The sequence below is a fragment of the Garra rufa genome, chromosome 24 (assembly GCF_049309525.1).
Source record: "Garra rufa chromosome 24, GarRuf1.0, whole genome shotgun sequence".
Lineage (NCBI taxonomy): Eukaryota > Metazoa > Chordata > Actinopteri > Cypriniformes > Cyprinidae > Garra > Garra rufa.
The window spans coordinates 36457482-36471730 of record NC_133384.1 but is presented as its reverse complement, the minus strand read 5'-3'; the positions used below and the strand labels follow the sequence as shown (position 1 = coordinate 36471730).

Sequence of the window (14249 nt, the reverse complement as noted above, 5' to 3'; positions counted from 1 at the left end):
GAATCAACATAGAACTAAATTGAGCTAAATTTATTAAACTAAAGTTAATTCATAATTATTGGACTGAACCGAAACAGCTTAGAGTTAAAATGGCGCTATTGTCTGTAGAGCTGCTTTATAGAACTGAATTTATTTTATAACTGATGACTTTTGCAACCTTGACAGCTATTGATCTGAACTGAAACAATATAGTGACAACTGAGACTTGTCTTCTGTAGAGCTTCTAAACAGCCAAATTGAATTCGTTTCATAATTGGAGTAAAAAGCACTATAAATAAATGTGAATTGACCTTTTGAGTACGTTCCCCACTGATAACCACTAGGCTTGTAATGTGACGGTTGCAGTGTTATTTGCATGATCTAGCATGTCATACGTTTTTATCTTCATCCGAGAGCATCTCGTTTCCATAACGCCTTCAGACCTCTTGAAGAGCCACACTGCGCTAGTTATTTTCAAGATGGAAAAGCCCAAATTCTCTCTTTCGGCCCTGACAAGCACTCGCGGGGCCCTGCACATGGCACAGATCGTGATGTGTGTGGTGACGTTTGTGGTGAGCTGCGTCTGGGGTCACCCAGGTCACACCTATTGGATCTACTGCATGGTGGTGTGGGGTTTGTGTCCCATCATCTCGCTGGTCATCACCATAGTGGAGATGTTCCTCATCCACAAGCTGATCTTGGTTTTCTGCATGGACTGGGACGACTTCACGACCGGCATGGCCATGATGGCGTCGCTCTGCACGTTCTCCTGCACGGTGATGTTCGCCAACTTCTACATCTGCCGGAAGTGTATTTGGGGCTGGATGGTCACGATCCTCTCCGCGGTGTGTTGCGCTCTTTACTGCGTGGAGACATTCAGGGATAAATGCGATGCAACGCGCTCCGCGACGTATGTGGCTGTGCTTCCAGGCTTTATCAAGATTCTCGAGGCCTTCATTGCCTGCATCATCCTCATTTCCTTGATCGGTTATGTTGGTAAACCAGCTCTCCTGTGGTGCATCGCGGCCTATGTGATTCCTTTGCCTCTGACCCTCCTGACCATCATCACTAACATCTTGACCAAGTTAAAGAAATGTCTACCCATTGATCGTTTCACTATGCTTTTCCTGGTCATATCGGTTCTGCTTTACATTACTGCCGCCATCCTCTGGCCCACCTACAGCTTTAAAGGAAACCCACGGCCCAAAGACTGTCCGGGAAACAGCTGTATATGGAGCATCCAGTTTGTTGTGACCTTCATGACCTACGTTAACCTCGGCCTGTACGTCACTGACCTGGTCTTCACTTGCTGTGGTATCTGTGGATTCAGACGCTCTTAACTGTGATTTGAAAATAAACAGGGTTTTCAGTGATGCCTTGGAAGAACCATTTTTAAAGGGATAGTTCACCCAAAAACTAAAATTTGATGTTTATCTGCTTACCCCCAGAGCATCCAAGATGTAGGTGACTTAGTTTCTTTAGTTTAACACAAATGAAGATTTTTAAATGTTGCAATCTGTCAGTCATATAATGGAAGCCAATGGGCTCCAAGGATTTGATTGTCAAAAAAATGTACACAGGCAAAACTAAATCCCTGTGGCTCCTGATGATACATTCAGGTCTTAAGACACTAAACAATCAGCCTGTGCAAGAAACTGAACAGTATTTATTTTATCGGCTGTTGTGAACGCGCTCAGGACAGTTGGACACTGCCGCAGATCAGAGGTCATAAACAATATAATACTGTTTTGTGTTTCTTGCACAAAATGATTGTTTGGTGTCTTAAGACCTCAATGTATCGTCACAAGCCGTAGGGTTTAATTTGGTTTTGTCTGTGTATGTCTTTTGACTATTAAAGTCGTGGAGCCCACTGACTGCCATTATATGACTGACAGACTGCAACGCTTTGAGTTAAAAATCTTTGTTTGTGTTCTACTGAAGAAACAATTGGATGCCCTGGGGGTAAGCAGATAAACATCAAATTTTTATCTTTAGGTGAACTATCCCTTTAAATCAAACATTTAATGGATCAGTTATTAAAATTCTTGAAAATAAAAGTCCTTTCTGTGGACACTTCTTAAAATAAAGATTTGTTCTGTTTCGTATGAAGAACATTTTAATAATATAAAGAACCTTTTTCCAATATACAGAAGGTTTTGTGCAATGCAACACTTCAATGGTGATGGTAAATGTTCTTCGTGGAATATAGATATTGGAAATGTTTATGTATATTCTATTTCACTTTCATAAATGCTTGATTGTTCATAATAAATGATTTTATTTAACATCTGTGTTATTTTTGTTTTTATTAAAGCTATACATTTATGTGAAAATAATAAACAAATTTTAAAATTGTATTTGTTAACATTTAATAATATAATTAACATTTACTCTACCAGTCAAAAGTATTTGAACGGTAAGATTTTTAAGGTTTTTTTAAGAAGTCTCTTCTGCTTACCAAGCCTGCATTTATGTGATCCAAAGTACAGCAAAAACAGTCAAATTCTGAATTATTTTTACTATTTAAAATAACTGTTTTCTATTTGAATATATTTTGAAATGTAACTTATTCCTGTAATTTCAAAGCTGAATTTTTTAGCATCATTGCTCCAGCCACATGATCTCTCAGAAATTATTCTAATATTCTGATTTGCTGCTTAAAACATTTATTATTATGATGTTGAAAACAGCTGAGTAGATTTTTTCAGGTTTCTTTGATGAATAGAAAGTTCAGAAGAACAGCATGTATCTGAAATAGAAATCTTTTGTAACATTATAAACATCTTTATCATCACTTTTGATGAATTTAAAGCACCCTTGCTAAATGTTATTTAAGTACTAAGTATTACCTAAGTATTAATTTCTGTAATTTGTTTCCCCCAAAAAATGTTACAAAAGATTCAGCGTTGCATCAAAGGAATACATTTAATTTTAGAATATATTCAAATAGAAAATGTAATAATTTTTCACAATATTTCAGCTCGCACTGTATTTTTCGATCAAACAAATGCAGCCTTGGTGAACAGACAAGACTTTTTAAACTAACATTTTGCTTTTGAACCTGAACATGACATGAAGATATGAACATTAGAGAACAGAAGACTATGAACTCCCACACACTAGAAGTTGACAGTGTGTGTAAAGATTTCATCAGCATTGTAAATGTAAATCATGCAGTGTGGAGTAATGACTGTTAGAGCAGAGCTCACACTTCTCTGGCATCAGACGAAGAACAACGATGTTCGGCTTGAGCTTCTCTCAAAGTTTCCGAATCCTCGAGATGGTGTTCTGCGCACTGGCGCTGATCATCCCAATGTTTCGTGGCAGCATGTCTAGTCCATACGGGATCTGGTGTGAGTTTGTGTGGGTATTCGGACTCATCGTAGCTGTGGTGATCTTCGTAATCGAGAAGTGCCTGATGGTTGTACTGATCGAGACCTTCCTGCTCAAGCACTCTTGGAATGATCTCTCCTGCGGATTGAGTCTTCTGTCGTCCCTCATGCTGTTGTCCGCGTCTCTCATGTACTGCACCGTGTTTGTGTGCGCAACATGCATCGCAGACATTATCTGCGCCATCGCCTCCATTCTGGCGTTCGGCGCGTACGTGGTCGACGCTGTGAAGTTAAAACTCAAGTGTCCTGAAGGTTACCTGTCCAGCGTGCGAGGCATCCTGCGCTTCAGCCAGGCGTTTGTAGCCTGCCTCATCTTTACCGCGGTATACAGCTTCTTCAAAGGAGTGGAAAACCAGTTCCGGCCTCTAGGTTTGATCTTGTGCATTGTGGTCTACGTGGTGTGTTTTCCTCCAACCGTGGTGGTCATACCGTCGCACCTGCAGAAGTGCGTGGATCTACTGCGATGCTGCAATCTCAATAAATTGGAATTGTGGCTTGACGTTGCCGCTGTTGCTCTGTATGTTTCTGCTGCCATCCTTTGGCCTGTTTACGGCTATAAATACTATAAAAGAGACTCCAAAACCCACGATTATCGCTTTCATGACCTTAACTTGGTCACAGTCCTGACATATGTGAACTTGGGGCTTTACCTTGCAGACCTCATTTGGACTTTAATTGAACTTTGTAAAAAAAGGTAATATTCAGATTTGCTCAAAAACATGTATTATGTTGAACACAGCTGGGTAGATTTTTTTCAGGTTTCTATGATGAACATAAAGTTCAGAAAAACATCATTTATGTGAAATAGAAATCTTTTGTAACATTATAAACATCTTTATCATCAGTGTTGTGGAAAGTTACTATTAAAAGTAATGCATTACAATATTGAGTTGCTGCCTAAAAAAGTAACTAATTATGTTACTATTTACTTTTTATGGAAAGTAATGCGTTACGTTACTTTTGCGTTACTTTTTAAATCTGGGCAGGGCTTGCTTGTTTGTTTTTAATATAAAAAGTTCTATTTTTGGCAAATGTAAAAGCCTTTTCACACCAAAAGCCTCAGGCTTAGAGAAAAGTAAATTCACGTCTGTATAGTAGACCGCAGACGATAAAATATCAACTCTTCAGCAATAAAAAAAGGAAAACAAATGTTAGATTATCTTGTGTCATTTTTGCTTATTAGTATGGATGGATCATGGAAGGTCGGCAGCAAAGACATTGGTTAATAAAATAGGATTAAATACATAAAGGATATTTGTATTATTTAACATATTTAATTGTTGCAGGTTTGCATTGAATTTCACTGTTTTTTTTATTTATTTTTTAGTGAGTGAGATTATTTTTTTGTATGTTCACATTTATTCTAGAACTAAAGTAACATCTTACCCACAATTTCTCTCAACATGGGGACAGGAGAGCTTTTAATCAATAAATGCTGGAAAAAGTAACTGGCGTTACTTATTTGAAAAAGTAACTCAGATATTTTCTTGTCACTCTTCTAGTTACTTGGAAAAAGTAATATTATTATGTTACTTGTAATGCATTACCCCCGACACTGTTTATCATCCCTTTTTTATCAATTTACAGCATCCTTGGTAATTAAAAGTATTTTTTTTCTGTAATTTCTTTCCCCCAAAAATGTTACAAAAGCTTTTATTTCATCTAAATGCTGATCTTTGGATCTTTCTATTAATCAAAGAATCCTAAAAATGAAATTAAATATCGATAATAGTAATAAAAAATGTTTCTTGAAGAAGCAAATCAGCATATTAGAATGATTTCTGAAACATCGCGTGACACTGAAAAACTGGGGTAATGATGCTGAAAATGTAGCTTTGATCACAGGAATAAATTACATATTAAAATATATTAATATAGAAAACTGTTATTTTAAAAAGTACAAATATTTTACTTTATAGTCAGATGTTCCACAAACATTGCAAGAATGTAAAGCTGTATTCATGTCTTAAACACTAGTTTTGTGGGGAAGGGGGTCTTTTTATTTAAAGAAAATAATAAATGGAAGCAAATTAAAGTAGTTAAGAAAAGGATAATAAAGAATATCATATTTAACAGGCTAGATTATCACATCACATTCACTCATAATCGTATGGATAATATTTCGAAAACGGCTTTGTTAACATTCAGTAACGAATTTAAGATAGTTAAGCAATGATTACGTATATTTTCAATTCAAAAAGGCTAAATTTGACAAACACGAATAGTTTTGAATTATTGTATACTACTATGGTTCGTTTAACATTTCTATCGTAAAACAATTGTCGAATATTAAATGTTTAGACATCTTACCTCACATAACCGCTAAAAACTGAAGCGTCGCCGCAGCGCTGGGATTGTTCGAAATCTGTGAAGTTAAGCCCCGCCTCCTTTGATTTGATTGGCTATCTCAATCATTTTGAAATTGATGAGCGTTTTTAGAGCGTTGTAAATTTCCTACCGTAAATATATCAGAACTTAATTTCTGATTGATTAGTAATGTGCATTGCTAAGAACTTCAATTGGACAACTTTAAAGGCGATTTTCTCAATATTTAGATTTTTTTTTTTTTTGCACCGTCATATTCCAGATTTTCAAATAGTTGTATCTTGTCCAGATATTGTCCTATAGCTCCAAATAGCTTGTTTATTAAGCTTTTAGATGATGTATAAGTCTCCATTTCGAAACATGTACACTCATGGTCCAGGGTCAGATGTTTTATACTCATTCCTTAAAAAAAAAAAAAAAAAAAAATCTATCAAATTAATATTTTAATAAAATAATAGAGCATCTCCTAATATTTAAAGCTCCTGACAGTTGAAAACTGTTATAAAATGATAGTAAAATAAATGTGGTTATGTTTAAACTGCACCGTCATTTGTATGCTAAGCTGAGTTTCTCCAAACTCCCTTTATATCTATACAGTCTATCTATAGTCTTTGGTTTATCTTAAAACGACAAGTTGATTTATCAGTTTATTTGCATGATTTTGCATAACTGCTGAAGGGCTTAAGGCACACCGAATCAATGAGGTAAAAAATAAAAGCGCCTGCGTTTCAATCCATACAGAGACAGCTGGAAACGTAAACAATAATATATTTTAATAAATTGAACTCATTGATCCCATATTTTCACATCACATGTATTTTTTTTTATATCTGCATTGAAAAAAGTGACCCTGGACCACAAAACCAGTCATTAGGGGATTTATTTTTAGATTCTGAGAAATTGAGATTTATACATCATCTGAAGGATAAATAAGCTTTACATTGATGTATTGATGTACTATTTGAAAATATGGAATTTGGTGCAAAAAATCTAAATATTGAGAAAATCGCCTTTAAAGTTGTCCAAATAAAGTTCTTAGCAATGCATATTACTAAGTTTTGATATATTTACAGTAGGAAATTTACTAAATATCTTCATGGAACATGATATTTACTTAATATGCTAATGATTTTTGGCATAAAAGAAAAATCAATAATTTTGACCCATACAATGTATACCAAAGCTGCTTACGACTGGTTTTGTGGTCCAGGGTCACAAATGTCACATAACATTTCAATACTTATAAGCACTAATTAAACTACTCAAGTCTATCCTTTGCAGCCACTAGCATTATCTTTATTGAGACTGAGGGCAGAGTTGAGTTGAAATATCCAGTGTTAATTCTGTTCTTCCTCTTCTTTCACCTCCAGCAGTCCATGGAAAGAAACATAGTGAGCATTGGCATAAATAGGTGCTTTGTTAGGGCTTTTTGGCAGTTGTTCAGGTTTCAAAGAGCTGAAGGGGTTTGAGCCGGTGTCCTTAACATCCATCTCCAACTCCATGAACATATGAAGAGTACTCTGCAGCTCTTCATTACTGAATCATAGATAGACAGCAATAAGTAAAACAGTGGTCATTCTCATATATGCTGTTGTATACATATGTATAACATACTTGATCATGGTGAATAACGTCGGGATATTGTAATCTCGTAGCAGCAGGAGTGTCGGCAACCAATCCTGATTCACTTCCTGTCCCTCAAACCCTGCAAATAAAGTTCAGAATCAATGAGGACTCAATTTCAGCATTAAGTTTAAAGGTATAATCGGCAAAATCAATGTTTATATACACAGGTAGAGGTCCTTATTGTTTATGAAAAACACAAATTCTGCTCTGATTATACTAAATCTCATAAAATTATATATAAGGCATCATAAATTGCAGTAAGCTTTTTTGAACTAATTGTTTACACCATTGCTAATAATCAAAAAATACTTCTTGAATAGCAAATCAGCATATTAGAATAAGTTCTGAAGGATCATGTGACATTGAAAACTATGATGCTAAAGATTCAGCTTAGATCACAGAAATTTTTTTTTTTTTTAAACATTCACATAGAAGACAGTTACTTTAAATGTGCAATAATATTAACCATTTTACTGTATTTTTATCAAATAAGTGCAGCCTTGTTGAGCATAAAAATTGAAATCTTCAAATGTTATGGTGGTTTGTTTGTACCTGGATGAAATCCAACCACTAGATTTGGTAAGTAGACTCAAAAGTTTGCAGTAAGCTTTTTAAACAAATTGTTTACGCCATTGCTAGTCATTACAAATGTTTCTTGAGCAGCAAATCAGCATATTAGAATGATTTCTGAAGAAGAATCATGTGAAACTGAAAACTGAGTAATGATGCTTAAAATCTTACTATTTTACTGTATTTTTGATCAAATAAGTGCAGCACTGGTGAGCATAACAATTGAAATCTTCAAATGTTCTATGGTGGTTTGTTTGTACCTGGATGAAATCCAACCACTAGATTTGGTTTGGCCGCTTCTCCTTTCTCTACAACTTCCTCCCAGAACTGATGATAGAGGCCCTTGTAAGCACTAATGTAAACTTTTCCCCGAGGTCCGAACGCCCTCAGCGGGGGCCTCATGATGGGCCCCTGAACCACCTCGGGCCCTACCATCACCACCTCCAGCCCCTGGTGGCCTGGAAACATGCGGCCGAGCTCATCCATGTCTGTGATTCTGGCTCCCAGGGTCTCGCTGTGAGCGGCTCCCACCACGTGAATAGTGAGCGGCCGTGAATACGGATCCAGGTTAAACATCCTCACTCCCATTCCGATCGTAAGAGGCCGGGAGAGAAACTCACTGCAAACCCGCCACACTGACTCACGAAGCTCCGCCTCCTCCGGCCGCGGCCTGCAGGCATTGGTCCAGAGGTCTGTCATGTTTTGTCCGGACAGGATGGGCTCCAGACGGGGTGTCAGATCTCCCTGCATGGACAACCAATCTTTCCAACAGCTGACTTTGTTAGCAGGACGAGACCACGCCTCCGTAGGGAAAGGAAGATCCCCTATGTAAATAAATATATTTATACATTTATTATATATACACTATATACAGGGCTCGTACTGATACTGTAAAAGGAAGCAAATGATTCGCCATAAACGCTCAGAAGTCCCAATCTGAATCAAATGATTCACGAACCCACACCAAAGTCCCAATTTTGAATCAAATGATTCACAATCCATGCTCCAAGTTCCAATCTGAATAATGATTCGCGAACCATCATTTTAGATCGGGGCTTCAAATCCCATTTGACTTTTTGCGTATCGCAAAATCACTTGCTTGGAATCAAGACTTCAAATCACATATCACAAATCATCTGATTCAGACTTCAGAACGTGTGTTGCAAACAATTTGATTTAGATCAGACCTTTGCATGTAGCAAATAATTGGATTCGGATCGGGACTTTGGAGATGATTCGCAAATCATTTGTTTCAGATCGGGGCTTTAAATTTCGTATCACGAATCATTTAATTCAGATTAGAACTTTGCGCGTAGCAAATCATTTGATTCATATCGGAACTTTATTTATAGCGAATCATTTGAGACAGATTGGGAGTTCAGAGATGGTTTGCGAATCATTTGTTTCAGATCAGGGCTTCAAATCGCAAATCATTTGATTCATATGTGAACTTTGCGTATAGGGAATCATTTGATACAGATTGGGACTTCAGAGATGGTTTGCGAATCATTTGTTTCAGATCAGGGCTTCAAATCGCAAATCATTTGATTCATATGTGAACTTTGCGTATAGGGAATCATTTGAGACAGATCGGGAGTTCAGAGATGGTTTGCGAATCATTTGTTTCAGATCAGGGCTTCAAATCGCAAATCATTTGATTCATATGTGAACTTTGCGTATAGGGAATCATTTGAGACAGATCGGGAGTTCAGAGATGGTTTGCGAATCATTTGTTTCAGATCAGGGCTTCAAATCGCAAATCATTTGATTCATATGTGAACTTTGCGTATAGGGAATCATTTGAGACAGATCGGGAGTTCAGAGATGGTTTGCGAATCATTTGTTTCAGATCAGGGCTTCAAATCGCAAATCATTTGATTCATATGTGAACTTTGCGTATAGGGAATCATTTGAGACAGATTGGGAGTTCAGAGATGGTTTGCGAATCATTTGTTTCAGATCAGGGCTTCAAATCGCAAATCATTTGATTCATATGTGAACTTTGCGTATAGGGAATCATTTGATACAGATTGGGAGTTCAGAGATGGTTTGCGAATCATTTGTTTCAGATCAGGGCTTCAAATCGCAAATCATTTGATTCATATGTGAACTTTGCGTATAGGGAATCATTTGAGACAGATCGGGAGTTCAGAGATGGTTTGCGAATCATTTGTTTCAGATCAGGGCTTCAAATCGCAAATCATTTGATTCATATGTGAACTTTGCGTATAGGGAATCATTTGAGACAGATTGGGACTTCAGAGATGGTTTGCGAATCATTTGTTTCAGATCAGGGCTTCAAATCGCAAATCATTTGATTCATATGTGAACTTTGCGTATAGGGAATCATTTGAGACAGATCGGGAGTTCAGAGATGGTTTGCGAATCATTTGTTTCAGATCAGGGCTTCAAATCGCAAATCATTTGATTCATATGTGAACTTTGCGTATAGGGAATCATTTGATACAGATTGGGAGTTCAGAGATGGTTTGCGAATCATTTGTTTCAGATCAGGGCTTCAAATCGCAAATCATTTGATTCATATGTGAACTTTGCGTATAGGGAATCATTTGAGACAGATTGGGACTTCAGAGATGGTTTGCGAATCATTTGTTTCAGATCAGGGCTTCAAATCGCAAATCATTTGATTCATATGTGAACTTTGCGTATAGGGAATCATTTGATACAGATTGGGACTTCAGAGATGGTTTGCGAATCATTTGTTTCAGATCAGGGCTTCAAATCGCAAATCATTTGATTCATATGTGAACTTTGCGTATAGGGAATCATTTGAGACAGATTGGGAGTTCAGAGATGGTTTGCGAATCATTTGTTTCAGATCAGGGCTTCAAATCGCAAATCATTTGATTCAGATTGGTACTTCAGAGCATTTATTGCGAATCATTTGTTTCAGATCGGGCCTTCAAATCATGTATCGTGAATCATTTAGCGAATTGCATAAAAAGCAAAAATCGTGATGTCGAAATTCAAAAATAAATGGCATTTTAACTTTGATCTGGCTTTTGCTAGTAAATTGTTTGATTGAAGACACGACTTTGAATCAATCAGAGCGGTTTTGGTGTAAACGACTCAATTTATTTGGTTAATCTGTTCCTTTTTCACATCTTCCGTCATGTTTACACGACATTGTCAGTACTACTACTGGCTTAGGTCGCTAGTTTTACTGTAGTAAGCAGAAAAAAGTATGTTGTTTTTTGAATTGTGTGAATTTTGCATGAAAAAAGATGTGCTAATTGGAAAAATTAAACACTTATTTCATAGATGCATTGTCTTTCAGTAACTCAAGCACTTCTTCAAGTAGCCTTCAGGAATATTGCCATTTTCAAGGGTTTTCCAGGCCTTAAATTTCAAAAAGTAAATTCCAAGTATTTCAAGCACTTTAAGCACCTTTTTTGAACTCTGTATATAAAACTTATACTCCTCATACTGCATCTTCATCATCCTCACCTTTATAAACAAGCCACTCGACACGTCTGTCCACCGCCGCCATGCGTAGTTTGTTGCAGTACAGCTTATGGTGAGGCCAGTCTTTCTTCTGACACTCTTTGCTGCAGTAATACACATTCAGACAGCTGTAGAAAACAGAGAGAGATGTTATAAATGTGAGATATAGCAGTTATTCTCATCTCATCTGAATCATCCCGTCAAGGTACCGTGTGCATCTCTTCAGCGAGCCTTTGACCTGTGATGGAAGTCTCTCACAATGCGCACATATTTTGAACGATTCCTCCATTTTCTCAAACATCTCCTTCGCCGAGCGGAATGTAAGAGGCTTGTCGGCCTTACTGTCTGAAACACTGAAGAAAGAGAGAAAAAGGGATGTTAAGCAGCATTTGTGACAAAAAAAGGTGCCTAGTCTCCTCTGATAGAGAGAAAATAAACAATAGTAAAATGTGTTTTAAATGTATATTGTGGATAGTTTGGAGAGTAATATCTTTATATGTCATTCAGAAGTTTTTGAGTCAGAATGACTTTTTGGAATAACTTTATTCAGCAAGGATGCATTAAATTGATGAAAAGTAACAGTAAAGACATTTATAATGTTACAAAAGTTTTCTATTTCAAATAAATGCTGTTTTATAACTTTCTATTAATCAAATGATCCTGAAAAAACAAATGTTTAATGGATTTATATACGATGTGAATATATGAAGATATGAAGCAGCATAACTGTTCTTATCATTTATATCAAAACAGCATATTAGAATGATTTATGAAGGATTTTGTGACCCTGAAGACTGAGTAATGATGCTAAAAATTCAGCTTTGATCACAGAAATAATTTATGTTTTAAAATATATTCACAAAGAAAACGGCTATTTAAAAAAAAATGCAATTTCAGTACTTTACCTTTTTGTATTACCTTATTGTTAACGTATTTACCTTTTTTTTTATATATAAATGCAGCCTTGGTGAGCAGAAAGGTCTTCTAAAATATAAAAAATCGTACACACCCCACACTTTTGTAGAGTAGTGTATCTTCAGTCATTTATGTGTGATCCAGTCAATTCCGATAGTATTTTTGGCAAAAAATTGAGCTGTTATCTAAAATCAGATTAAATAGATATAACATGGACATGTTATGAAATGCTCAAAAAAAAAAAAAAAAAATAGATAAATAACTATGCAATATCAAATAAAACAAAACATTAAACACAGGTTTGCATGCAGTAAGATGATAAACATGGGTTTGTTTTATGCTGTGAATTATTAAAAAGCATAAAACTGTTGAAATGTAGAAGACATAAAGAAACCAAACATTCAATGTTGCTTTTGGAAAGTACTTTACTAATGATATAGTTACTATTGCTGTAGGTGTTGTTGACAAAAGCATGACTGATTATAAAAAAACAAATGTTAATTTGATTTTGAGAACAATTCAGTGATTATTTAGCATTAGTCTATTCTTGGGCTCATGATCAGGCCTCATTTCGGCCCAACAAACGCCCTGCTCGGGATTCACCCAGTCACACCCCTACCATTTATTAATGAATACTAAAAATGACATGAGAATGAAGCAGCGTGGAAAAACAGGAACTCAGGCATTAATGTAGTAAACAGCAGATTGTCCTGTACTTGATCTAATTACTAAACAATAATTGAGAGGCTTCATGAGGCCTGAGTGAATGAACAGAGGCACAGACAGCTGCTGGGATATTTATATCCCCTCTCAAAATACAACACACCCAGCATGCAGTGAGACAGCTGAGACAACTGGAGTTAAAACCATGGTTAAAACTTAAAACACACACATCTTAAATGAACGTGTAAGTGCGTGAATACAAGCTTTATGCTATTAAATGCCGGTCAATAAATAGGAAATACATTTTAATAATTTTTAAATACATTTTCTAAACTCAGGAACCATTTCGATACAGATAATAATAATAATAAAGTATATTTTAATACACTCAATAACTTTTAATCATATCTGCTTAGTTACTAAAATCTTTTAAAATGCGCGTCACAGCGTTTAAAAAGTACATCAGTGATCTCCTCTGTATTCGCGGTAACGCGCACACTCTTAAATAACAGTAAAATCACAGAAACGTGGGTCTTACCTGTTGGAGTTGTTCATTGTTCGTGGTCACGCGTTTACAGAATAAGTCAGACTGAACGGCTGTTCTGTTCTTGCGGGTGTCCGATGGGTGTCTAGGGGGGTTTATACCCGCGCGCCGCCGCGCCAGTGTTTTCTCGAGGCTTCTGTGATGATTCTCGGGTGTCTAATGTACACTTTCACACAGAGATCAGCAACTTCTGACAGTCCTTTAAAAGTGTCATTGACCATTTTAAAAAGAAAAAAACTGAGTAATCTTATCAATCCAACACAATAGATTAAAATAAATAACATCCTAAATAATACAACAATAAGTAAACTAGATTAAAAAAAAAACGACAAACTTTGAAGTTGGCCCTCAGAAAGTCTGACCAGAAAGTTTAAAAAAGTTTTTAAAAGTTTGACTCTTTTCAGTTTGAAATAGTTTAAAGTTTTAAGTAGTTTTAAAGCTTTAAGTTTGATAGATAGATAGGTATTTGGGGTGATTGCTAGGGTGTTGCTATGTGATTGTTAGGGTAACCAGGGTGGTTAAGAGGTTGCTAGGTTACTTGGGGTTTTTGCTAGGCTACCTGGGGTCGTTCCTAAGGTGTTATGTGGTTTCTAGGGTACCCGGGGGTGGTGGCTATGCTGTTGCTAGGGTACCCGGGGTGGTTGCTAGGGTGTTGCTATGTAGTTGCTAGGGTACCCAGGGTGGTTACTAGCATGCTTTTGCATGTTGCTGGCATAATTAGCAGGTTACAAGCATGTTTCTAGTATGACTAGTATGTCACTAGCAAGTTT

The 14249-nt window shown here is 36.5% G+C and overlaps 3 protein-coding genes across 3 annotated transcripts; 2 read left to right on the top strand and 1 right to left on the bottom strand.

Moving 5' to 3' along the window:
• The first annotated feature begins 365 nt into the window (after positions 1-365).
• On the top strand, positions 366-1319 carry LOC141300337 (myeloid-associated differentiation marker-like protein 2). The gene has a single exon (XM_073830637.1). The coding sequence runs from the start codon at positions 366-368 to the stop codon at positions 1317-1319; it is 954 nt and encodes a 317-aa protein (XP_073686738.1).
• A 1898-nt stretch (positions 1320-3217) lies between these two features.
• Positions 3218-4069, top strand: LOC141300336 (myeloid-associated differentiation marker-like protein 2). The gene has a single exon (XM_073830636.1). The coding sequence runs from the start codon at positions 3218-3220 to the stop codon at positions 4067-4069; it is 852 nt and encodes a 283-aa protein (XP_073686737.1).
• Positions 4070-6447: 2378 nt separating this feature from the next.
• On the bottom strand, positions 6448-13697 carry LOC141300806 (putative protein MSS51 homolog, mitochondrial). Its single transcript, XM_073831102.1, has 6 exons — positions 13474-13697; positions 11567-11710; positions 11361-11485; positions 8153-8716; positions 7311-7401; positions 6448-7232 (listed from the first exon to the last, which is right to left on the bottom strand). Exons 1-6 carry the CDS (start codon positions 13488-13490, stop codon positions 7034-7036), a joined length of 1140 nt encoding a protein of 379 aa, XP_073687203.1. The 5' UTR covers positions 13491-13697; the 3' UTR covers positions 6448-7033.
• Between the last annotated feature and the right edge of the window lie 552 nt (positions 13698-14249).